The sequence below is a fragment of the Lobosporangium transversale genome (assembly GCF_002105155.1).
Source record: "Lobosporangium transversale strain NRRL 3116 chromosome Unknown BCR41scaffold_35, whole genome shotgun sequence".
Lineage (NCBI taxonomy): Eukaryota > Fungi > Mortierellomycota > Mortierellomycetes > Mortierellales > Mortierellaceae > Lobosporangium > Lobosporangium transversale.
Window position 1 is genome coordinate 285,170 of NW_019029013.1, and position 25,029 is coordinate 310,198.

A 25,029-nucleotide genomic window follows, 5' to 3' on the forward strand; every position below is an offset into this window, starting at 1 on the left:
GCGTTAGCAGGAGCGGAAGAGGACAAACATGTATGGAGGCTTCTGTTTTGGCTCGAGTCAGTACCATAAGTAGCTGTAATGGTTTGAATATTGCTGAAAAGAAGCTATTGTGGGGGGTATGAGGCAAACTGTGCGAGGGTATCTAAGTTATTAACATATCAATGATCGTAGTCTCCTCATAGCCAGCCAACCTAAGAATCCAGTAGCTCAGCACGAAGTGCCATTTCAGTCGAATATACGATCCAAGTCTGCCCAAAGGACTTATGTCCAAGGCGATTATCGTGAAGAATAACCTGCATCCACGTCTCGTTAGAACACTCTGTGATAGGCACTTATTTATATGGATTTAGAGATTAAAGAATTTTCGTCATCGATGTCAGTAGTGATAGTGCTTGGGGAGCCTCAGGAATAGGATGAAGATTCATGAAGCTGCTTAGGTTTCTGTGAGTAATCTGAGAGAAGGTGTATGTGGATGGCTTTTTACTGGTATGCGCGGATGCATTTTGTGTATTTTGAAGAGAAGAATTCATTAATTTGCTTCGCCAAAGTCATTTAATCTAGACATGCTAAAAATCGAAAAAGGTGTAATCTATTCATCAAGCCTACGGCTCGAGACGTGACGCTGTCGGGCTGTCTAGGAAGAGCTATACTACATCCAGGCTCGAGTTAGCGCTTCAAGAATTGTTCTTTCTCTTATCAAAAGACTACGCGGCGCTACTACCAGCCTTAGTCATCTATTAACTCGGGCTCCATTATATAAAATAATGAATTCATTGATACAGCTACACCGTTGTCTGGGGTTTCGATAGGGTGAGCAACCGCGGGAACAGCCACGGCAGGGACAGCAACGGCGACGGAAACAGCGGCAGCAACGCTTCCTTGCTGTGTACCTGGAGGATCTAAAGCTTGGTCGACAGGATTGGCCGGATTCGGGATATGTGCCTGTGGGCCCAATACGGTAGAAGGAATCGCCTTGTGGATAATATGAACATTGCGAAGATGCTTTTCAAAAGGATAGAAATGAAGTACTAAAGGGCTGTAGAGTGATAAAACTAGAGATGTAGATCTGATTTGTCAGGACGGGTTTTATATTCATATCCATCCTCGCGAGAAAATATATTAAAATACTGTCTTTAAATGACTGAATTGATGAGGATAGACAACGACGGGCTAAGCGCAGAGCCCTTCGCCGAAAAATGAGATTACTAGCTTTTTTTCCTCCTTTTCGTCGTCCTGTTCAATTACAAGAATTATGTTAAGCAAACCGTTCATATTTGACAGTGTTACAAATGCAAATAATTAATAAATCGCAACTAAAGCGGCACCACAATATATACAGGACCACATGCGGAACGGATGTGGGTTTTTCTAGCTGCAAGGAGTTGAGAATAGTCTTGATACAAAAGAAAGACCGACCAAGTAACCCAAAAGCAGTTAGAACAATGAAGGAAAAGGTCGATGCACACCCCCGCTCGACCCTCTGACTTTTATGAACCTGATCGTATCAGTCAAATTCAAGAAAGGATAAGTTCAAATTCAAGAAAGGATAAGTTCAAATCCAAGGTCTGAGCTGGCTAGGGTTCGGAAAGAGGCAATCTAGTTTAATGGACGTGAAATCCGCGCAATTGCTCACAGAGGAGGCAATAGTGCTACTTATGTGATATGGGATCTGGTACCAAGATATTTCTGACAAAAATCAGATGTAGCAAAAAAAAAAAAACTAGGAATGGCCCAGCGAGCCATATTCCCTTATATATGGACTTCTGTTAATAATAGAAAGGCAATGCTTGAAGATGGCCTAGTAAAATGAACGTGACAAGACTAATTACGCGCTTAAAAGCGCGTTTCTCTTTTTATGGATGCTTCAAAGTACAAGGAACATGTCTTTTTTTTTTTTGAAGATGTGAGATGTGATTACGATTATATTATACAACTACATATTACTAGACTTTTGTGAATAAGTGGATGTGAATTACGTGTAAATCTGGTATAGGGATTATATATGAAGCAAAATTATGCATAAAGTAAAGGATATTAGATAAATAAATAATAATAATAATAGTAATAGTAATAATAAAAAGCCCAAGAGTAGCGCGATAGATCATGTCGACTTGCTTTTTCTTTTTTTTTTTTTTTTTTTTTTTCAGTTGAGTGAAATGGCAGTTCTAGCAGCGGCGTTACGAGGCGAGGCATGATAGAGGAACTGTTTCTTGAAATATTGAACGGTCATGGACGATCCAAACAATCGTTTGATCACCAAGACATGCCCTGCGCCATACGCTGCACCAGATCCTCTCTTGTTTGTCTTCTTAATAATGTCGATCGAGAATACCCCACATCTCAGGCCACATTGCTTAGTAGATGATTGAAACAAAGTCGACCCTCCGCCAGTCATAGCCGCCCCCAGCTGATAAATCAGCTTTTGCAACAATAATCCACCATGACTATGACTCTGGCCAATGCCATCTCCACTAGCGCCTCCGGTAGCAATAGCACCATCTTCGCACCCACTACCGCTATTACCACTGCCATTGCCACTATTAGAGAAATCATCTTTAGGAAAGCTGGTGCCGCAAAGGATCCGTGATGTAGAATGCAAGTAATAGGACACGTTACAGGCTCTCAAGATCGGCATCAAGAATTGAAGCAGACTTAAATCCACATCCTGTTGAAACAGCATATCACTACGAGCTCCATGCTGGGGAATAACCCGGATCCTGTTTTTCCGGAATCGAGGTTGAGCCTTGTCCACCATCCACACACCTGCACCGAGTGTATCAGCCAAAAGTGAGCGGTTTCCAAACAGGGAGCCTCCAGTCTTGCCATGGTAATAACAACTCTCTGTGAGAGATTGACGCTTTTTTTTTGTGGTTGCCTCTGTTCCTGCTGTTGTTGCTACGGTTGCTACGGTTGCTACGGTCATTGTTGTCGTTTTGGAGCCTTGGCGCACTAGCGTTGTTCCACTCCATCGACTGTTTTCGGACATAGTACGGCCTTCTGCTAAGGATGGCGGTTTTTGTTGGGATTGCTGTTGGTGCTGTGATTCAGATTGGTATTGCTTTGTTTTATGAGCAATGTCCTCATAGAGCCATTGGTCGTTGTCGAGGATCGACAGGCTACGTCGCTGTGAACTCTCGGCCGCTAAAAGTGTGCGAAGGGTATTTTGCAAGCCAAGACTAAGGAATGATGGAGGCTGGAAACCTTCCTGAGTAATCTGCAATTTGACCTCGCGTTTCGTCGCACCTACAAAGGGATCTCGCCCAACTGTCATCCTATATAGTACGACGCCTAGACACCAAATGTCGATCTCGGGTCCTGTATAGCTGGATCCACGAGCGATCTCAGGGGAGTAATATGGCAATGAACCTTTATATCCAGACAATCACGTATAAAGTAGAAAAAGATTTAGCATTCAAAGCAATCGACGTTAAAATCTACAGGGATCATCAAATCATCGGTTATTTATATAAATGTAAGCTTACCACAGATGGTGTTAAGTCGTGATCGGAAAGAGAAGGTGTTGCCTAAGCCAAAGTCAATCAACATGACTTTACCATTAACGGTGACGAGAATGTTGGCGGGTTTAATATCTCGATGGACTACAAAGCGCGAGTGGCAATGGGAGATTGCGCTTGCAAGTTCACGTATGATTCTACGCGCCTCGGCCTCACTGAGCTTTCCATTTTCCTGTCTCCTAAGATATTGCTCCAAGCTGCAGCCTAGAATGAGAGCAAAAAAAAAAAAAAAAAAAAAAAAAAATCATGGAATGTCAGGTTAATGTTGAGAAGGGATACCAGTGATGTATATGTAACATTGATAAAGCATGCAAGTTGCTCTTTTTGTCTAGTATTACCTTCTACATATTCCATACAGACGTATATAGTGAATTGAGTCTCAATGACTTCGTGCAGCTTTACAATGTTAGAATGGTCGAGAGACTCCATGAGTTCAATCTCTCGTCGTAATCGCAGCAGGATATCGGGCTTGTGTGCTTGTTTGTCTATAACCTTGACCGCATACTATACGACCCATTATCGCCAACAATGAGAATTACATTAATAAAGATAGAAAATATTACTGTATATATCATGCTATCTCATACATGGAGTTGCGGTACAGTATTGACGTCCAAAGAAAGAAGGATAGTTGTTAGAGGGAGGAGTTTTGGTGAAAGGCTCAATTAAGAACGAGAGGGAAGTTGTCTGGATCCAGGGGCTTTGAGGTAATGTGATTTGCAAAAAAAAAAAAAGTGTGGGTCGATGACATGCTTACAGGTTCCAAGATCAACAAGGTTGGAGATGTGAATAGGGGGTATAAGCCTGTGTCCAGGGTCAGCATGTGCGTCTTGTTTTATTTCATCACGCAGTTGCTGTTCAACCCCTTGCATCGGAGCCGGTAACTCTTTTTTTTTTTTTTTTTTTTTTTTTCAATTGTAGGAATGCATGCCAGTGCTAAAATAGGCTCTCCAATGTCCGATCTTTTCGTCATTAAAAAAAAAGGCTGGCTTTTTTTTTTTTTTTTTTTTTTTGAGAGCGCACCAACTGGCAACTCTATGCATGCTATCTTCCGTGTAGCAAGTACAAATACAGATGCATGAAGGTAATGGCAATAAATAGAGATGCAGAGTGTTGTGTATAGATATAGATGGTTGATTTCTTACCAGCTTTTCCGTATAAAAATGCCGAGCAAGATGGACGATACAGAACCGTCCTTGTCCTAATCGCTTTAGGAATGTATAGTGGGCTACATGGGGTAGTCGGTAAATTATAGTGTAAAAAAAGAAAAAAAAAAAAAGGCAATGGTAAGTTTGAGGGTTGTTTCCGCCAAAAAAAAAAAAAAAAAAAAAAAAAGCTAGAGATAGAAAAGGAGAGAGAGAGAGAGAGACCAATAGAGGAGTTGATTGAGTTTCTTCCTTACCGATGCCAGGAAATGAGGAATCGGGTGAAGGATTCATGTTGTGAAAATAATGGATGGGAAAAGGGATTCCGGCAGTTGTGGAGTAATGGAGGGGATGGGTGGGTGAGTTGAGGTTCTATGTGGATGACGAGTGAATCCACACAGACAGACGCATACAAAAAGAAAGGATAGGGATGGAAGAACCAAAGAGGCCAGGAAGAGAAGGAAGGAAAAGGAAAGAAGGAATGAGAGAAGACAAGGGTCCTTGGCAAAAAAAAAAAAAAAAAAAAAAAAAGTAAGAGCTTTTTTCTTTTTCGGTTGAAGAATGACCAAAGGCGGGAAACGCGCACAAAGAATTGGGTGGAGACAATGAACACAAAAAGGAACCAACCAACTGCACAAAAGACAAAAAAAAAGTCGTGATTTAAACTAAAGACAAAGCGCATGAGCTTAAACCTAATTTGTCTCTCTCAATAACCTTGTGTTTACAGATGCATACTTGTTGTTGTTTTTTTTTCAAATGTTTATGTGTGTGTGTGGACAGGTATTTTCCTCTTTCTTTTTTACTTTCTTTGTTGCTGCTCTTCTAGCCATGGTCTGTCCTGTTTTGTTGAACACGATTTCACAAGGAAAAAGTGTAAAGGAAAAAGAAATATCTGTACACATGGTATTCATGTACCCTTACACTCTTTTTTATCTTTATCTTCCTGCACGCCTACTGCTCTTCGTTTCTGTGACCAATGGTCTGGGTGAGAGAGAGAGCAAAAGCATGAATATATATATAATATATATATATATATATACATTAATATGTATCCATACTGGCTTCAACATACTATGTAATGCACAGTGTCAAGTAAACCGTCTGTAACCGAAGACTTTACTCCAGATTGGAAATAAGTGAGGATAAATCAGAAAAGAAAAGCAATGATGGCCTAAGATTGGAACCAAACAAACGAGTGAACGAACAGAAAAGAGGCAATTTTATCTGTGCTATAGGTGCCATATATACTATCACTATACCTCTCCGCTATTCATTGCTATTCATCACTACTCATCTAGTAGACTGATCACTCCATGTTCATTTATGATTTAGAAACTTTTGTCTTTTATTTTATATAATTTCTAATCTAAAGTCGAGCCATTGGTGTCCCAAACTGTGACTCCAAGAAGGCAGAGATTAAGTCAGCTAAATCCAAAGAGCATGTATAGACAAGAAAATTAGATAATCATCCGAACCACAGCGCGTCAATGCGATTAGTCTACTAGGAATCATCAGCTTACCAGTTTCTTGTGGTTTCTCCAGGTTCAACAAATGCCCAGTATCCTTGACAATATCCATGGAACCAAACTTACACTGCGCCAACTTCATTTTAGCCAGCTCAGTTGGACTAAAAAAGAAGGCCCCAGAGGAAGTCATTGATTGAAAAGGTGTCAGTCTTTATCTTTGAATTGTGTCTGACAGTCTCAATCTGCGACATAAAATTCAGATCCTTACTTGACTTCAGAGTTCTCGCCAAAGATGAGATGAATAGGGATATTGAGCTCATTCAGTCGCTCAAAGGAATCATAGAGACCCGTTCCCACGCAAGCAAATGTAACAGCCTCTTGGAACTTGGGACACTTCAGTGTAATGCCTTGGGAGCCATCTTTGTCGACAACGTCCAACATCCCATGTTCCTGTTGAGCAGCCATTATTAAAAAGAGAGATTTTTTTTTTTTAATGGCATGATTATCATTAAATTAATTTATGCATTGAGTGCTAAAAAAAGGATTCTTACAACATAAATGTCCAATGCTTCCGGATGCCATGCTCGGAAGAATCGTCTCTCCAAAAACATGGCTTTGGCTTCCATCCTTTGAAATGAGGCAAATAAACAAAAAAAAAAAATTAGATTTTGCATTATCAGGAAATTAGATAGCATCAATTATTGTTTTTGTTTGTTACCTGCTCTTCCAAAAATCGCGACGCTTGAGCGTGAGCTGAGCCATGGGATGATCATCGAGTGGAGCGTTTATATAAATCATTTTGGGGAACATCGTTGGATCGATGGCTATAATCGCAGAGAAAGTGCCCGGTCTTTCCAATTCAGCCAAAACGCTTTAAAGAGACATGTGGGAAATGTTCGTTTCGTTAGAAGTCTTGTGAGTGACAAAATATATTTTAATGTGTAGCAGTATAAGACAATAGATAATTAATAGTCCTTACAATGAACTTGCGCCAAAACTAAAAGTGGGGAAAAAAAAAAAAAAAAAAAAAAAGAGGATCGGTTACAAGAGTGCGTCAGGTAAAGCAGTTAGGGCTGCTGACATGTTAAATATTATTAAAATACATCATTCATCTGTTACCTGTGTCCAATTCCAATAGGCTTCTTGAGTTTAAAGGTGTCAACAATCTTCAGTATATCGTGCGCATATGAATACCAATCAACTGTCGTTGAAAAGAAGAGTAAACAAGTCATTCCATGAACGATCATGACTATCAACAATCGATTATTAGTTGTTACTCACAAGTATCTTCTAATACATCCTTGTTTAGAATTGCACTGTCGCCTTGATTACGACAATCGAATGCATACAAATCGCCGGGTACCCAGCGAGGATTTAGGCGTGAGATAAGCGGTTCCCACGTCTCTTTATGAAATCCATTTGCATGAGCAAACACGATTGGGGGTATATCTCTTTTGTTGCTTGCTTCAGCCACACTATTATTTAAGAGAGGTTTGTAGACGTTGCTGGCAAGAGAGAATGAAGGAGTTGATGCCTGCACAACATGGCGGACAATATTGAAGCGTGAGCGGAAAGCGATGTTAGTTGTCAACTCCATGTCTACAGATGCACCAAAAGAAAAAAAAAAAAAAAAGGATGATGAATGGAATGGGCGAACCTGTTTTTATTATTTCAAGGCAACGATGGTGAGTAACAGCCCCAGTTTGTGCCTTCTGACAGTGATCCAAACTGGTGCTATCGTCAATTACAGGTATTTTGCAAGATAAAAGACTTGCAATTGAGTCAGTTTAACCAAGAATGGCGACCAGCTTGGATCACCCCCCTCTGTCAATCTGTCAAATTACGGCTAATCAATTGGTAACAAATAAAATCAACCTCCGACCCGATAATCATGTCACGTTCCCCCTAAAGCTCTAATCTCATTCGCTTGTGGGTGGAAGTGGGCGACACATTCCTTCGTTGACAGAAAACTGCCAGTCGACAAATACATGTATAACTTTATCTTGATTTTGAAAATAAAATGGTCGCAATTTGGCTAATTTTTTACTTGTGTTTTGTACGCAAAATATTATTTGGTGTGATATTCCTCAAAGCAACTCTGCTTTGCTTTCAGGCAAAGAGGAAGCCATTCTGACCGTGAGGTGGACTTCTTGCCTTCCTTAAGACCCTTAATCCTGCAGTTTCCACATGCCATCCTACTCTTAACATCTATTCTTTCACTTTCTTTGGTTTTTATCGGGAAATGAAACCCTAGTAGATGTCGACGAGGGCTTGGAAGGGAGTGTTTAGTAATATATGGGCCTTTTGATATCTTGAAAGTAGGCTCCAGAGACTCATTAGTTTCTACGTTTCTCTTTGAGTTCCTTTGCTCGATGACAACTTGAGACTTAGATAGCGATAAAAGTCGGTTTACAAGATTTAAGCGAAATTAGCGATGTCCATCTTTTTTTTTTTTTTTTTTTTTTTGATCCTTTCCTAGTACACCATAGTATGTATGAATTGACGACACTTATATCTAATAGCCACAAGAAGAGCGGCATCCAAGAACGACTGGACCTCATCTGCACACTATAGTTTTGGCGAAGTCACCCGAAGTGATATATTGTGAAAGCGAAGTCGAGTTTCCATCGTGATTGCGGGTGATACTAACATTCATTCTCTCATCAAACAATGTGAGTTCACCTTTCAAAGTATGAGGGGCAGAAATCTTTGAAGTCATCAAGTTGGGATTGATAGTCTTCATCATTAACATTGTATTGCAGATCCATCGTGTACGAGATAGAAGTTGAAGGGAAATAGCATAAAAGCCTAGTATGGAAGCGTAGAAAAGTAGGACACCAAATGCTTCTGAAAGACATGAAGGCATAGTTTTAATTGAAATAAAAATAGATTAACCATTCACATTCTCGAATGAATGAAGCTCATAGTTTGGTCGTCATATTAGAATGTGCATGCCGAATGAATCATGATGATGAAATGCATTTCTTAGTGCACTCCCGTAGTACCAGAGATCAAGTTCTTTTAATTTAGCTTAAGAATGGGGGGCAGCCAAAATATCAAGTTTGGTCCCAGCCTGAGAGAGAAGAGCAAGCCACATTTGCCTTTCAGCACGTGCATGCGCACATGAACTTCGTCCCATCGTTTTTGATTCAAAGACAGTATTTTAAAATATATATACTAGTCGACTGATCGTCCAACAGGACTTGTTTAACAGAGTTCCTGAATATCCCCTCAGCTAAAGCAATACACAGTAAGGTTACAAGCTGTCAATCTTATTGACGATGATCTTCATCATGTTTCTGTTACGAGTATGGAAAGATAAAAAAAAAAGCAAAAATGAACGATGGAATATAAGAAGCTGAAAGTCCAAATGTGTCAGCAATGGATAATCATCCTTTGAAATGAAAGTAGCTTTTACTAATAAGCGGATATTTAAAACGATGAAAGTTAGGAATCTAACAGCCGTAGGCAGATGTAAATTGTAAAAAAAATATAATAAAAGCTTAAATGTATACTATAAGTATGAAGGTGGATCCTACTGCATAAAAAAAGGAAAAAAGAAAAAAAAAGACACTTGGACAAGTGAAATGATTCTTTTGTCCCCCAAGGCCTAGGCCTTGCAATGGACGCTATTGTTCCATGCTATGAAGTACAGACATGAGCTGTTCAATAGGAGACATAAATTGTCCACATGGTCAAGTATGCCTTGAAATGGACTAATCCGTCCAAAAAAAGAGTTAACCTTAAGAGGGCGCTCAATTATTTTTATTTCTGCATTAGAGTATTAGAGGAAAATTCAAAGTTCATTCCACTTTTCATTACATATTCTCTCCTTCACAAATATCTTTTTTTTCCTTCTCTCCAGCTTCCTCTCTCTACTTCTCTCCCCATCTCTATATACGTATCCCTTTCTATCCTCATCTACAACTCATTCTTACCGCATTGTTTCTATTCTTCTATCAGGCCTCTTGACCTCAGCACTTCAGCAATGGTCGTCTCTTATTCTACTCCTGCATTCACTGACAGTTTACCACAGGCCCCCTTTCCTACCCCTCCTGCTCACACCCAATCCTCCATGAAATGCAACGGTAGCAGCATCCATCACCATTCTCATGAATTCTGTCCTGATATTGATCCTGCCAGTATCCTCTTGGCCTCCCGCAATGATGTCCAACCAATATCACAGCCGCCAGTCGCATGTACCAATGTCCATACGGTATCCATGCCCACTATATATCCCTCGCATTGCCTTCCTTCATCGACTCTTGCCTCTTCTCCACCACGATCGTCCATGGCCTCGTCCTCACCCTTACCACCATCTCCTTCGTCTTCGTCAAGGAACTCAGGGCAGTCCCTGACCTCGTTGACACCGTCTTTATCTCCATCCTCCATCATTTCTTTACAGCGTGCAGCACGCCATGAAAAGAAACACAAAATATCGTCCACAAATGAGTCTTCTTCCCATTATCACCAACATCAATTGCATCAAAAAAAGCAACAAAAAAAGGGTCTTCAGCATTGTCATGGCCATCAAGACTATCAGGGCGACCAAGGTTATAGCTGTCGCCGTTCAACAACCTATAGAGACAGCAGTAATGGCAAAGATAACGACAACCATCGTAGTAATGATGACAATGGCGACAAAAGGAGCCGACAGCCAAGGATAGTGAATCGCTCTGCCATCTTGACAGCTGCAGAAATACAAACAGAAGGAAGAGCAGAGGGACAAAGAGGAAAATCATCTATAGTAACAACCAGTATGTGCCAGCAGCAGCATCATCAAGAGGAAACTCCCGTCAAAAGTCGGCTTCCTAACTGGGCCTTGTCTATTCGCAAGTCATTCCCTTGGTCAGCTCGTAATACTGATGAGCGCTCTGGCATTATTTCTTCACCTTCATCTTCCTCGACCTCTACCTCTGCCTATGTCTCTTCGGCAGGCAAGGCTTCTACTGTCACACATATGCTATCGTCATCCTCTGCACCTTCATCTCTTGCATCCATATCCTCTTCACCTGATATTACTCCATGTCTATCAACGCCGTCCGTTGGTATCTCTTATAATATCAATATCGATAACACTAATACCACTGCTATAACCTCTCCACTGCAAGATATCCAAGGCCAAACGCAGCACCAAGACAAGAATCAGGAATCTGCTTCTCGAGCACTTTCATCTTTATGCTCTGAAAAGTTAGAAGCAAGAACTGCAGCGACAACTGCAACTGCAACTGTGGAAGCGAGAGCCAAATCTACTAAAGAAGCCTACGCTGCTCACACCAGAACTGCAGCCATCTCTACTGCTACGACCAAGAGATGTTTTTCAATCACTTTTCCCCATTCGTGTTCGTCGTTCTTAGGACAGCCTAGAATCCAGCCATTGAAAGAAAGCCGAAAGAGAAAGATCGGGTCTGGATTGATCACAGTCTTTTGCATCATAGCCGTTGTCATCCTCGTCTTATGCTAGGGGACTTTGAGCACACTCTTGCATAGCCGAGTGAACAAGTAAGGGATTTTTTTTTTATTTTTTTATTTTATTATTATTATTATTTTTTTTTTTTTTGAAAAAGCTATCTGTGCTCAGACACATACCAGCAGATTCATAGTATATAGTCTGCTTTGTAAATAAAGATCCGGTGGATGTCTATAAGCAATGATGGCGAGACTGTTGGTATTGATCCGAGAAGAAGATCCCTGCGATCCAGCTGGAATGACAAAGATTAACGACTCCTGCTAAGATGCTGTTGGTGAACAATAAAACATGGGCTGATAGAGTAGTTTTTTTTTTTTTTTTTTTTTTTTTTTTTTCATATCCCTACTTACTGCATCTTATAATAATAATATTAAAAATCTTTCTTTGAAAGAAGATCTAGATGATCTCATATATTCTCGTGCTTTTTATTTTTATGGCTTTTGAAGGGGGCTCAATGTTACGTTTTTTAATTGTCTGTTCGTCTGTCTCCAGCAACTTTTTTTTTTATGTTAACGATCATCCCTAATTATGGATGTTCAAAGAGTCGCAGTGAAAAGAGAAGATGATTTAGACCGCAAAGACAGCAGAGACGGAACGTGCTCCATCAAAGATGAATGTGTTGTCCATAGGGATATATTGATGCGTGATCAGCTTGATGACCTCCTGACTCACGACTCCACCTATGAACGAAGCAATATTGTGAATCGTGCCATTACCGTAGCGGCAGCTAACGACAATCAAGAGAACGAATTCGTTAAAATCAAATATCGTGAATAGACTGAACTAGCACCTGTGGTCTTTGTAAAATGCATTTGATGAGATGTTGATCCTCCTTACATTTCATGTGTCAAATCCTTAGAGATAGTGTCGTTCTCAAGACCCCAGGACTGCAACAAGATATTGACATTGCCCTGAAGTTGGTCCACATCATCTTCCCAATTTTCTCCTTCACCAGGATGGTGTCCATGATCATCATAGAAGGAGTCTGAAGCACGTAAGAGGACGTATTGAGGGAAAATAGAGTCAGGATCAGACAACCATGAAGCTATATATTTTCAAAAAAAATAAAAAATAAAAAATAAAAAATAAAAAATAAAAAATAAAAAATAAAAAATAAAAAATAAAAAATAAAAAATAAAAAATAAAAAATAAAAAATAAAAAATAAAAAATAAAAAATAAAAAATAAAAAATAAAAAATAAAAAATAAAAAATAAAAAATAAAAAATAAAAAATAAAAAATAAAAAATAAAAATAAAGAAGGGTAAAAAAGAAAGGAATGTTAGACAATTTGAACGCTTCTGAATTAACTTGATTTTTTTTAAACAGATATCAACATTTTGCGATATGCTCACCAATCTGCTTTATTTTAGGTTGATTGTATTCCTGCTCCAGACTGCGATAACGAATGACTTTCAGGAACGCAGAGAATTTGCAAAAAGTTTCGATTTCTTGGAGTGGGATTGAGCCTGGTGCTAAACCAATCGACTCCAACAGTGAGTCCACAATCTTTGATACCTCCTGAATATCCTGTTTTGCTTTGGCTTTATAGCTAATCATTAGCAAGCAAGAGACGTTACAGTCAGCACCATGGATATTGTTTTTGCTGTCGTTATACTTCAGTGAATCAAACATCATCCAAAACGTGAAATATGTCACCTACATGCTCTGCAGCGTCACATAACTATCAGTCTGTGCCTTCATATCTGGGATGGTGCCAGATAAGGGCAGTAAGCCAGCACTCTTAGCATAGTCGTCCACAAAATCCTTTAAAGCGCGCGCAAGTATCCAAAAGCTAGAGCTCTAAATACCAGGGCAATGAGGAACCACGAGAGATTAAAGGATTTATGGGATTTAGCGAACGTCCCATGGCATATTTAAATTACATAGTAAAGCCTTTTTTTCAAGGGTTCATATTGGTGATTCTACCTCTGAAGTCAAGTTCACGCACTTTGGATCATTGAAAATCTCCTTGATACTGCTCGGAACTACAGTGGGTTGGCATGATCTAAGTACCGAGTTGATAGCTTCTTCGAAATTTTCATCATCTGCTGATCTCATTCCAGATCTAATAGCCGCTTTGAGTTGATTTTTCTCCGCGTATGTGGAAGGGATTTTGCCTCCATGCTGTAGGAACGATGAGTAGAAGTATGTTGTCAGATCTACACGCTGGAGTAATAGGAATGCAAATTGAAGACTTCCGCTAATAATAACACACCTCCTGCTTCCATTCTTCCATATACTTAAGAAGAATAGCAACATATGGAATATGGCCAAACTCCAGTCCATCCTGGGTATTAAAATCGAATGACTTTGTAAAGGCAATGAGTTCAGGGAAAGGAGTATCGATACGGAGATCGGCAACGTTGTCGGGATGGGTCTCCACAACTAGGAGTAGAATTAAAACGTCCGGTAAATCTCCACTGAATGTTTTCATGATACTCAATCCTATCGAGAAAGTCGAGAGTAATAATAATAAAACTCACTAGTGTGTTCCGGTACTGCAATCCTGGCTGCTCCGATGAATCCAACCGTCTTGACCCAAACAAACGCGGTCTTCTTCTTTCCAGCAGGAATAGTGTTAATATCGACGCCTTGTTGCCCATTGACCCAGCAAAGCGCTGCAATCTTTTCAGCAGTCTCGCGTGTGATATTGGTTGCGATGACCGTAGAGAACTGAGCGAGGAAAGCTGGATCCTCCTTCAAGATTGAAAGGATGTCCTTGGCAATCCAATGGCCCTTAACATCCTCATTCAACTCACCGAGAAGTTCACATGCGCGCTCCGCCCTTGGCTTGCCTAGGCTTTCAAAGTCGAGAAAGAAGTTGGAACCTATGTCGTTTTGCGTGACAGTCCCCTGATCAATTACCGTGAACTGGCCGATCCCTATTTGGTAATTGGAGCGTTAGCTAAAGATTTAAAACAGTGGCCTATAGTCTGGAAGAGATTACAATAACAGATCCGCCATTCACACCTGGAAGAACCAAGTTCTTGAGGATTTCACAGCCAACAGCGGTGGCATTGACTAGAAGTATATGTGCAGACTCGAGAGCATCTTGACCGCTATTACCCCAAAGTCTATTAAGGGGTATTGAAATTGATGCGATGGGTATTATTAAACGGTTTATATGAAGTAGCAATGTCATAATGCGTCCGCAGTCAGCATCCGGTTGAAACACGCAGTAACCAGTGCTATGTGTATACGGCTCTACCTGAGTTGGCGGTCGTATTTCTGTGTCTTTGCATCCATAGTATCAAGATATGTTTAACGTAGATGGTTGATGGAAAAGAAAAGAAAAAGAAAAGAGAAATGAAGACGAATGGACGCGCCGCCGCAGCTTCTCGTGGCGGACTTGTGACTGTCCCTTGCCCTAAAAGGCAGTATTTCATATTTCCAAGCAAGGACAGTGAAAAAGCCGATCTTGTCCTTTCATTCGCTTTGATCCTTGTTATTGTTTTTCTTCCTTACTCCCTTCACCCACAATCGAAATTTGGATCATGTTTGCTCTCCGCACTGCTGTTGCCCGTACCATGCCTACTTTGGCGATGCGTGCTGTTGTCATTCCCAAGCCTGCTGTTTCATCTGCATTGTTGACCCGCGCTGGATCTGTCTCGGCTTTGCGTTCTTTCAGTAACACTCCTTTTGCCTGGAACAAGGGTATGTGGCTTAATTGAACTCTAGCTTGATGCTGGAGAAGAGGAATGCGAATGTGCATAGAAACATTTTCTATCGTTTTAACCTCATAAAATCTAATCCTGTATTTATTTGTTCATTTCCATTAAGTTGATAAGGAGTTTACGAGTGTCCTCGAGAATGAGATCAAGCACGAAGAGGAGCAAGGTGATGAGGTTCCTGAGTATATCACCAACTACTTGAAAACAAGTCCCTTTCAAATCACTGATAAGCCCGGCTCTGACGAGGTCATCTTGACTCGCAAGTTCGGCAACGAAGAGTACGTGATTAGAATCGGGATATAGGATTATTTCCGAAGGATGAAGAACACGTATTCATCAGTAATCATGTTTCTGTCCTCTTTCTTCCCCTTTCAATTTATATTATTGTTTTATAGTATCAAGGTTGTTTTCTCGGTCTCAGATATCAACAATGCAGATGAGGAAGAGGAACTGGACTTGGAAGGGGATCTCGAAGACGAGGGTCAACAGCAGCAGAGTCTTTCTGCTTCTGGCGATGATACAGAGGAGGGTGAAGATGACCTCGAATCATTGACCTTCCCTGTCCGCTGCTTGATTACAATCTCCAAGCCTAATGCTGGAAGCATCTCTGTGGATGCCATTGCTCAGGATGGCACCTTCATTGTCGAATCCATTTCCAACATCAAAGACTCTGTATTGGCCAATACCTCGACTGCCGAGGCAGATTGGGAGAAGCGCGGATTGTATAGCGGCCCTCCTTTTAGTGAGTTGGATGAACAGCTCCAGATCACGTTCGAGAAGTATTTGGAGGAGCGTCAGATTGATGGAGACCTTGCCAACTTTGTACCAAATTATGTCTTCCACAAAGATCAGGTTGAGTACACCAACTGGCTCAAGGAGTTGAAGGGCTTTGTTTCTGCCAAGTAAATAAACCTTGTTTTTACTACCGATGCCGCTATCTCCTCTTTCAATTCTTTTTACGGCCTTTTGTTAGCCCTTCATCGTACATAGTCCTTCTCAGCCCTGTAATAAACTGACTAAAACTGACTTTCAAAGCGTGAGGAGAAAGGATGTGCACGTGACACAAGCCAGCGACGGGACAGAAGGCTGTTTCATCGCATGTCATTCCGAATTTTTCTTGTGTTCGGCAGAAAGTGTTTACACGAGCAAAAGCGCGGAACTGTCCACATCCCCTGTCCTCGGACGCTTTTTACGCTCACACACTCTTTTTACCCCCTCTCGGATTGCCCATTTCGATCTTTTTCTCCACTCCTCTCCATCTCCTTCCCTCCATTCCACACTCCACTCCACTCCTCACTTCTATCAAGAGGATATAAAGGATACATACTTAGATTTCTTGTTCACTCGTCTATTTTTCCGCCATGCTCCGAATCCAGTCCTGCTCTAACATCTTGGTGCGTAACATGCCCCCCTTTCGCATGCAGACACCGACGCATGCAACACGCTTTTCGTAGAGTTCATTTCTATAGTCAAAACAATTCGCCTTTAAGCTGGTCGAATTATTTATGGCTATTTGTCCTGGTTTTTTCCGAGACGAGCCTAGTCGCGTGTTTATTTGCTCAATGTGTTCCTGCTTGATAAAACACACGTTGCTCCGGCTAATTCTCGGAAAGACAACATATTCTTTTTTTTTTTTTTATTGTTGTCGCTCTGTTGCTAATCGAATGCTTCCATTACTCTTTCTTTTCAATTAATGACAATTGTACCTCTAATAGCGTCGCACCGGTATGTCACTGACCAGATCTTGCTCCAGAGCAATTGTTCTGATTTTCTATTTTTTCGTCCGAAGAGGAGAACATGAATTATTTTCTCCGAAGTGACTAACCACTTTCTTGCTACTTATTGCACCTATAGCTGCTAAGAATGCTGCTAGCCGTGCCTTGCACACTTCTCGCCCTGCTATGCAGGTTTTTGCCTCCAAGCCTTTGAATGCTAAGGAATCATCGGTATGTGCACTTCTCCATTGAGTTGATTCTTGTGATCCTAGACCTTGTTTCTAATTTTTTTCTACCTCGCCTCGCTCCTTCCTTGTTTGGGTGTTCCCCGCAAAAAAAAAAAAAAATACTAAAATCACGCCTCTGTGCTCCCATGTATTATTCATGCACACACATGCTAATAACCATCTTAATCATTATCACTTAACAGAATCCAATTACCTCCAAGTATCCCATTATTGATCATACCTATGATGCTATTGTTATTGGTGCTGGTGGTGCTGGTCTCCGTGCTGCCTTCGGTCTTGCTGAGGCTGGTCTCAACACTGCCTGTATCTCTAAGCTGTTCCCTACTCGTTCTCATACTGTCGCTGCTCAGGTAAACAGTTGGACATTTCATGCCTCGTCTTTGTTTAATAAATCAATGTGGAATGTATCCTTAATTAAATGATGTTGGATCTCTCTCAATTGAACCGTTAATGTAAATAGGGTGGTGTCAATGCCGCTCTTGGCAACATGGGTGAGGATGACTGGAGATGGCACATGTACGATACTGTCAAGGGTTCTGACTGGCTTGGTGATCAGGATGCTATTCATTACATGTGTCGTGAAGCCCCCCATAGTGTCATTGAATTGGAGCATTATGGTGTCCCCTTCTCCAGAACTAAGGAGGGCAAGATCTACCAGCGTGCTTTCGGTGGTCAGAGCTTGAAGTTTGGCGAGGGTAAAGTCATCAATTCATTGATATCGTAACTGGTCTGGACAAATTTTTCAACGCATGCGGAGATTAGAAAGTGAAAAATAGTTTGCGTGTTATTTATTTCATTTCATTTATTTTTTTTGCAAATTTAGGTGGTCAGGCTTACCGCTGCGCTGCCGTCGCTGATCGCACTGGTCACTCTATTCTTCACACCTTGTATGGTCAGTCTCTTCGTCACAATACCAACTACTTCATCGAGTACTTCGCCATGGATCTTATCATGGAGAACGGCGAGTGCCGCGGCGTTATTGCTTTGAACATGGAGGACGGCACTCTTCACCGTTTCCGTGCCCATAAGACTGTTCTCGCCACTGGAGGTTATGGCCGTGCTTACTTCTCCTGCACCTCTGCTCACACCTGCACTGGTGACGGTAACGCCATGGTTGCTCGTGCTGGTCTTCCTCTCCAAGACTTGGAATTTGTTCAATTCCACCCTACTGGTATCTATGGTGCCGGATGCTTGATCACCGAGGGTTCTCGTGGTGAGGGAGGTTATCTTCTCAACTCTGAAGGAGAGCGTTTCATGGAGCGTTATGCCCCTACTGCCAAGGATTTGGCTTCACGTGATGTTGTTTCCCGTTCCATGACTATGGAGATCCGTGAGGGTCGTGGTGTTGGTCCTGAAAAGGATCACATTTACCTCCAGCTTTCTCATTTGCCCGCCTCTGTCCTCCATGAGCGTCTCCCCGGAATCTCAGAAACTGCCGCCATTTTCTCGGGAGTTGATGTTACTAAGGAGCCTATTCCTGTCTTGCCCACTGTCCACTACAACATGGGCGGTATTCCAACCAAATATACAGGAGAGGTCTTGACTGTTGATGAGAATGGTGAAGACAAGGTTGTTCCTGGTTTGTACGCTGCTGGCGAGGCTGCCTGTGTCTCTGTTCACGGTGCCAACCGCTTGGGAGCCAACTCACTTTTGGACATTGTCGTCTTTGGCCGTGCTTGCGCACATCATATCCGTGACACCTTGAAGCCCAACACTCCCCACCGTCCCTTGGCTTCTGATGCTGGTGCCGAATCTATTGCCAACCTGGACAAACTCCGTTATTCTTCCGGCCCTATCCCAACGGCAGCTCTTCGCTTGAACATGCAGAAGGTCATGCAGAACGATGCCGCTGTGTTCCGTACTCAGTCATCATTGGATGAGGGTGTTGAAAAGATTGACAAGGTCTTCAAATCATTCAAGGACGTTGGTGTTACAGACCGCAGCATGATCTGGAACTCTGACTTGGTTGAGACTTTGGAGCTTCAGAACTTATTGACTTGCGCTGCTCAGACTATGCACTCTGCTAGCGCTCGCAAGGAGTCTCGCGGAGCCCATGCTCGTGAGGACTTCCAAGAGCGTGATGATAAGAACTGGATGAAGCACACCCTCTCATGGCAGAACCAGAAGACTGGCGACGTCAAATTGAGCTACCGTGCTGTCACTGGCACCACCTTGGATGAGAATGAGTGCAAGGCTGTTCCTCCCAAGAAGCGTGTCTACTAACCATTATATAGGCGGAAAAGATGATGGATTCGAGCATTTTCGTTTTTTTTTCTAATCGTTTTTTACAATAAATATTGATTTCCAACAATAACAAAAGGAAATTGGCCAGACAATGTCATTGAAGTAGCGGCCATTCATTGGAGACGGGGAGTTTTTTAATTTTTTTTTTTATTTTCTTCCTTCGTTCGATTTTTACTCTATTACTCTAAAGAGTGAGAAAATTTTATGCTCCTTGAGCTTGTTGAATCTGTCGGATCAATTCTTGCAGATTGCCTTGAGCTTCTGTCTTGTTTCGCTCCCAATAGATCCGCTTCTTGTCCAATGCTTCGAGTTCCTTAGTCATATCTTTAGCACGTTCCGATAATTCCTTTGTCAAATCATTCAATGGTTCTTGAACGAACCTATTTCACATACACATACATACAGACAAAATACAAGCTCGTCAGATGCAAAAGAAAGAAGGAAGGACGAAAATGTAACAGCAACAGTAAAGCATAAAGAACGATTCACTCGTGTCGTATTCCTGTTCTTTTTTTTTTTTTTTTTTTTTTTTTTCCTTAATCTGCCAACGTTACATTTTACCAACTGACTTGTAAGTGACAGTATCGGCTTGAAGTGATGAAAGCTCCTTGTTTGTGAGCTCAGAAAGCTTCTTTTCTCTTTCCCTAGCCTGGATCTGTGCCTGGACAGAGGCCACCATCCGAGTGGCTTCCTGCAATTTTGACTGAAGATCGTGGACGAGCTTTATAAAAAAAAAAAAAAGAAATCACCAAAATCAGTTTTCACCGGAATGTGAGATCTAATTGAGGCCCTTTTTTTTAAAAAAAAAAAAAAAAAAAAAATAGTAATCTGGATTCCGAAAGGATGTTGAGATGACTCTATAGTTGCTGATTATTATTAATTATTTCCTTGGATGATGACAGAACGTATTCCAAACGCGAATCTCAAATAAACGTGTCCTTGAGTGTTCGTTGTGAATATCCACGCCTTCTTTTCCTTGCCGAGCTTCTTTTTTTTTTTCTTCTTCCCCTTGTTGATAAAAGTGTTGATGAGACTTTTTCCTTTATACCTTGCCGAGAGCTTGTTCGTTGATGGACATGATCGTGTGCGTATTGTGTTCAAGCAAAAAAGTGAAATGTGTGGGTTGTATTTCAAGAATTAATGGTTATATTTAAGTTACACGCACAGATCGAACCTAAGTTAACAAGGCTCAAATAAGTTATTTGTCCTATTTCCGTCATAGGATGTCTCAAGTGATTAAATACAGGTTTTAAGATAATAATAATAATAGTAATGATAATGAAACTTCCATCTGAAGCGATTCTAAACCGGGTTCTTTCAGGTCTCCCTCATTTTTTCCTATAATAATTGGAGTTCTTACGATAATATAAAGAAAACTCAACACTGTCCCCTGCCAGAGGCTGTGCCTGGAAACAGTTACAGCAAGGTCAGTGGTTCTATTATTGGCTGCAGGCTAGTCATTGATATCTGGCGTTAGTATGCCGGCAAGGCCCTAAGAGAGTTGTTACGCGCCTAAGGCGAGGCACACTAAAATGGAAGGTCTCTTGGAACTAAAAAAAAAGGCCCTTGCCAACAGTAAGCAAACATTCATCGGATTTGTTTCGTTCAAATTATGGTTGATCTTTGTCATAGCATATCGAGAGCTAAATCCTCCACAGTAAATGTTTAATGAAGCAATGGTATATGCAAGAAAGACATCTAGGACATGGGTGTACTGTGATACATATTACATGTGAATGTGATTACATACCATTCTTTTGCTGTGTTATGAGGAAATTACCAAAGGATTCGCGAGGATGGAAACGGGCGAAGCTGGCATTCATGTTGTGTCACAAATACAGAAATGATATCTTATGGAGCTGTCACACGGAAATACTGCGTTCCTTCTCTTTATCCTTTCAAACACTTGATCTCTTCTCTGATCACTAACAAGGTTGCTCTATTACCTACAATCCCTCATCCAGACAAAGTATTTGCGATGGATGTACTATATACATATACATCTCTTTTTTGATATTTAAAATCAGTATAGCAACCTTCAAAACGGCTCCGCCTGGAATGGTTCAGGAACTGAAGCTCTATTCATACACAACTAAGAATTGAAAAAAAAAAAAAAAAAAAAAAAAAAAAAAGGCAGAAATGATCGATCGCGTTCTAATACGGATTCTGACTTTGAAACGTATGGAATGATCCAGTAGGTGAAAACTAAGGGTCACTGCAGGCCTAAGAAGCGTTTTTTTTTTTTTTTTTTTTTTTTTTTTGCCTGAATGAATGGTCCTCTCGTAAATAAAGCTCAATTATCCTTGCAGCTGCATTTTATCAAGGTAAAAATGAAACCCTGCGGAGGTTCTAGTTCCTCATTTTTTAACTTTATATTATTAAAAGAGTACAGGTGTCTATGTTCCGTCTTAAATAAATATGCACCGCTTCTTTGCTTGGGAACATATACAGTATATTACAGTCCCCATCTCTTCTTCGAGGGTTGGAATGACTAGTTTCTGGTCCCAGAAAGACAGTGGGTATAATGGATAATTAGGAATGTATACCGACTTTCTCTTATTTCTTAAGTGATGATAGCCAGGATGTGTCCATCTACGCTTTCCCAAAAGTATAAAAAGGACAGCTTCACTCATTCGCTCTTCATAACATCTAAGAGTAAGTCTTTAACTCTTTAGCCCATAAAAGAAATCTTTCACGACCTTTACCTGATCACCTTATTTTTTCTGACCTTGCTCATGCAGCTTTCCTTCTTAAGATTCCATAAGTGAAAATGTCGGCCAGCAACAAGTCCGTTCTCCTCTTCCTCGTCGCCTTGTTGGCGCTTGGCATCAGCAGCCACAGCGCCGACACTGCCACGACTCCTTTATGGTGTACCTGCAGCGACAAGAATAACAACGTCAATCCCAAGACCCAGACTACCTGCAGCTACGTTAAAGGTAACTGGGGCGGCGGCTCCTGTGGCATTGACTCCCAGAACAAATACGACAACGCCCTAAGAGCAAGTACTTATGGTCTTGGGGTAAGTACAGGTTCTGGTACTAGATCACAACCTCAACAAGACTATCATAATGCCTGCAATAACAAATAAATGATAAAGAGCTTTTCTTCCGCATGCTTAATTCTACCTTCCATACTCCATATTATGATGATATCTATCTAAAGCGCGGGAACGGCCAATGTCTGCGCCTTGGAAGAGCAGTATGGGCATTTATATATTGTGCGTGTGTGCTGCGAATATGTCTCTTAGTGTTTATATAATTACACACAATTATACTCTAAGCTAGTACAAAAAATTAAAAAAGGGTTTTTTTGTTGACAGTGGCAGTGAGGGAGTGAGTATAGATGGACCAAGAGGGAGGACGCAGGTCTAAAACTAGAGGGACTCTGTTCCCCTACGCTCCATCAGGCCGTAGTTGAATTCCGCAGGATCTAGCAGCCGCTACTAGAGCATTACGAGTTAGATAAATAGGGCCTTCAGTAGTCGGTCGAATTGCTGAGGGCATAGATCCATACTGTTGCTCTTGTTGTTTTAAATACCCATTTAATCAATCATTCTAACTTACTGCTTAGTCTACTTTTATAGCTTTCCTTAAGGACTTGACTTCGGTGTCCTGCCCGATCAATAGTGAGGTGCGGTCGGCAAAACCCTTTTGAGATGGCAATCTTAGCATTTTCTGTAGCTGTCTCCACGTCCCTGTGCGCATATCAATTATAAAGGGTATCCTCCTCCGTAATGACATCTTATACAGGGCTTCGTTAAAAAATCTTTACGAGAATCAAAAACTTTGTATTGAGGAGCTAAAGAGTTTTGCAGCACCTCTGTGCCCATCGCAGCGCGCCTATGGATTAACTGGATGATCCGACGCTAGCGCCGATACCAATATCGCTTTCGCTTAGATGAAGGTTGTCGCAGTTAGTAATATGCGAGCCAAGAATGAATAAACGTTTTGGTGTTCGTGTTGGTGGCGTACATGCTCAATTTTCTTCGTAAACACGTCACGGGGGAGGGCGAGGTGTCTTTTTTTGTGCGCTGCGCGTGAGTCTACATCGCTTTTTTACATTTACATCACCTACATCATCTATATTCACATTACACACTGTCAATATGCTCATTAAAGTCAAGGTATCAAACACGCTCAGTCTTTAGATACTGGCTTTTTCTTTGCTATTAGACTGCTTACTCTGCATAGTAGACCTTAAAAACTTGCGTATCAAAGTGCAAATATGGTATCTAACTTTTTTTTCTTTTCTTTTTTTTTTTTTTATTAATAGACACTTACTGGCAAAGAGGTATGGGGAATCGGGAACCAGTTTCCAATGAATAGACCATCGGGAGCTTCATCTCTTTTTTTTTTTTCTTTTATTTTTATTTGGAGACATCATGCCCGCTCAGCTGAAGTTTAAGCAGGATTCGTCATGCTTTCGGCATGGGAACAGTGGCAATCAGGAAAATTTCACTTGGCTGAGTCTCCATCTCTTCCCCCTTAATGTCAGAGGGCGCAGTTCACCAGCATGGTCTACTGGTTAATGAGCAGACAAAAAAGACCACTCCGGCTTCATCACACATGTGCTGACCTTCTTGTGTTATTTTGTTCAATGCTTTTTTTATTTTTGTCTATCTCTTCATTGTACTTCGACATCTAGATCGAGATTGACATTGAGCCCAATGACAAGGTATGTTCTTTCAAAATAGTTTATACGACAATTTCACTCAGCTTCGTTCAGGAATCAAGAATACCCTAGCTTACATTACTTTATTATTATTTTCCCTTCCTGAACATGGTATGGTGTTTAGATCACTCGTATCAAGGAGCGTGTCGAGGAGAAGGAAGGTATCCCTCCAGCACAGCAGCGTTTGATTTTCGGAGGAAAGCAGATGTGAGTTGCCTTACATTTTTTTTATAAAAAAAAAAAAAAAAAACTCGGAATATGAAAGGTGTTTTACAATTGTGGACCTAGATCTTGACCTAACAATCTTTTCTTTTCGTTTTTCCAATTAAAAAAAGGGGTGATGACCGCTTGGCTTCCGACTATAATATTGAAGGTGGTTCAGTCCTTCATTTGGTCCTTGCTCTTCGTGGAGGCTGCTAGAAACTTTGAGTGAGAAAAAAAAAAAAAAAAAAAAAGCGAAAAAAAAACAAAAAAGAAAAAGAAAAAGAAAAATAAAGCAAATAAACACAGTTACGGAATAAAGCCCATTTTACCAAAGAAGATATAAAAAGATCTCTAAACGATTCATTAAACGCGTATGATTTGCATATCCAAAGTGCTGATAGCTGTTAATGATTAGTGTGTGAACAGCATTTACAAAGAGTCACGTAAGGGCTTGGAGCTCAAGAATTTTTAAAAAACGCGAGGGCATGTTTGATCTGTTTGCTTTTGTGAAGAACATTTATGAACGTAAATCTTTTGTCGATCGTATGGATTAGGATTACTTCAGGTATAGTTTAAGAAAGAAAGAAAAGAAATAGAATGTCAATCCTTGTTTTTACAATCATCCATAATGTACCATTGCCGAGCAAATCTCTATTTTCGACATCACCAGCGTCACCAG

At 40.9% G+C, this 25,029-nt stretch overlaps 9 protein-coding genes across 9 annotated transcripts; 4 read left to right on the forward strand and 5 right to left on the reverse strand.

Moving 5' to 3' along the window:
• Positions 1-191: 191 nt before the first annotated feature.
• BCR41DRAFT_398955 (hypothetical protein) lies at positions 192-1,272 on the reverse strand (the record flags this gene model as incomplete). The annotated part of the gene is made up of 3 exons (XM_022029012.1): positions 192-331; positions 789-1,002; positions 1,207-1,272. The coding sequence occupies 3 exons, from the start codon at positions 1,270-1,272 to the stop codon at positions 192-194; spliced, it is 420 nt and encodes a 139-aa protein (XP_021878714.1).
• Positions 1,273-2,143: 871 nt separating this feature from the next.
• Positions 2,144-5,152, reverse strand: BCR41DRAFT_388433 (kinase-like domain-containing protein; the record flags this gene model as incomplete). Its single annotated transcript, XM_022028000.1, has 5 exons — positions 4,918-5,152; positions 4,661-4,743; positions 3,854-4,019; positions 3,483-3,719; positions 2,144-3,366 (listed from the first exon to the last, which is right to left on the reverse strand). The coding sequence occupies exons 1-5, from the start codon at positions 4,952-4,954 to the stop codon at positions 2,144-2,146; spliced, it is 1,746 nt and encodes a 581-aa protein (XP_021878715.1). The 5' UTR covers positions 4,955-5,152.
• Positions 5,153-6,002: 850 nt separating this feature from the next.
• On the reverse strand, positions 6,003-7,752 carry BCR41DRAFT_358861 (Alpha/Beta hydrolase protein). The gene is made up of 8 exons (XM_022025131.1): positions 7,408-7,752; positions 7,246-7,327; positions 7,106-7,123; positions 6,845-6,997; positions 6,678-6,753; positions 6,395-6,576; positions 6,181-6,287; positions 6,003-6,085 (listed from the first exon to the last, which is right to left on the reverse strand). The coding sequence occupies exons 1-8, from the start codon at positions 7,721-7,723 to the stop codon at positions 6,027-6,029; spliced, it is 993 nt and encodes a 330-aa protein (XP_021878716.1). The 5' UTR covers positions 7,724-7,752; the 3' UTR covers positions 6,003-6,026.
• Positions 7,753-9,953: 2,201 nt separating this feature from the next.
• BCR41DRAFT_358865 (hypothetical protein) lies at positions 9,954-11,636 on the forward strand. The gene has a single exon (XM_022025132.1). The coding sequence runs from the start codon at positions 10,115-10,117 to the stop codon at positions 11,588-11,590; it is 1,476 nt and encodes a 491-aa protein (XP_021878717.1). The 5' UTR covers positions 9,954-10,114; the 3' UTR covers positions 11,591-11,636.
• Positions 11,637-12,001: 365 nt separating this feature from the next.
• Positions 12,002-14,888, reverse strand: BCR41DRAFT_358867 (NEDD8-activating enzyme E1 regulatory subunit). The gene is made up of 9 exons (XM_022025133.1): positions 14,806-14,888; positions 14,568-14,671; positions 14,081-14,479; positions 13,813-13,982; positions 13,524-13,721; positions 13,258-13,397; positions 12,950-13,146; positions 12,434-12,641; positions 12,002-12,323 (listed from the first exon to the last, which is right to left on the reverse strand). The coding sequence occupies exons 1-9, from the start codon at positions 14,841-14,843 to the stop codon at positions 12,164-12,166; spliced, it is 1,614 nt and encodes a 537-aa protein (XP_021878718.1). The 5' UTR covers positions 14,844-14,888; the 3' UTR covers positions 12,002-12,163.
• Positions 14,889-15,379: 491 nt separating this feature from the next.
• On the forward strand, positions 15,380-16,174 carry BCR41DRAFT_309587 (mitochondrial glyco protein; the record flags this gene model as incomplete). Its single annotated transcript, XM_022020957.1, has 2 exons — positions 15,380-15,546; positions 15,664-16,174. Coding segments are annotated over 2 exons (678 nt in total), but the record flags the coding sequence as incomplete, so codon positions are not given.
• Positions 16,175-16,428: 254 nt separating this feature from the next.
• On the forward strand, positions 16,429-19,540 carry BCR41DRAFT_339554 (succinate dehydrogenase flavo protein subunit 1). Its single transcript, XM_022022163.1, has 6 exons — positions 16,429-16,662; positions 16,984-16,993; positions 17,123-17,214; positions 17,414-17,581; positions 17,692-17,926; positions 18,055-19,540. Exons 1-6 carry the CDS (start codon positions 16,630-16,632, stop codon positions 19,452-19,454), a joined length of 1,938 nt encoding a protein of 645 aa, XP_021878720.1. The 5' UTR covers positions 16,429-16,629; the 3' UTR covers positions 19,455-19,540.
• Positions 19,541-19,629: 89 nt separating this feature from the next.
• On the reverse strand, positions 19,630-20,621 carry BCR41DRAFT_358870 (Prefoldin). The gene is made up of 3 exons (XM_022025134.1): positions 20,524-20,621; positions 20,030-20,196; positions 19,630-19,855 (listed from the first exon to the last, which is right to left on the reverse strand). Exons 1-3 carry the CDS (start codon positions 20,551-20,553, stop codon positions 19,678-19,680), a joined length of 375 nt encoding a protein of 124 aa, XP_021878721.1. The 5' UTR covers positions 20,554-20,621; the 3' UTR covers positions 19,630-19,677.
• A 3,498-nt stretch (positions 20,622-24,119) lies between these two features.
• BCR41DRAFT_309648 (ubiquitin-like protein) lies at positions 24,120-24,566 on the forward strand (the record flags this gene model as incomplete). The annotated part of the gene is made up of 3 exons (XM_022020962.1): positions 24,120-24,149; positions 24,271-24,353; positions 24,482-24,566. Coding segments are annotated over 3 exons (198 nt in total), but the record flags the coding sequence as incomplete, so codon positions are not given.
• Between the last annotated feature and the right edge of the window lie 463 nt (positions 24,567-25,029).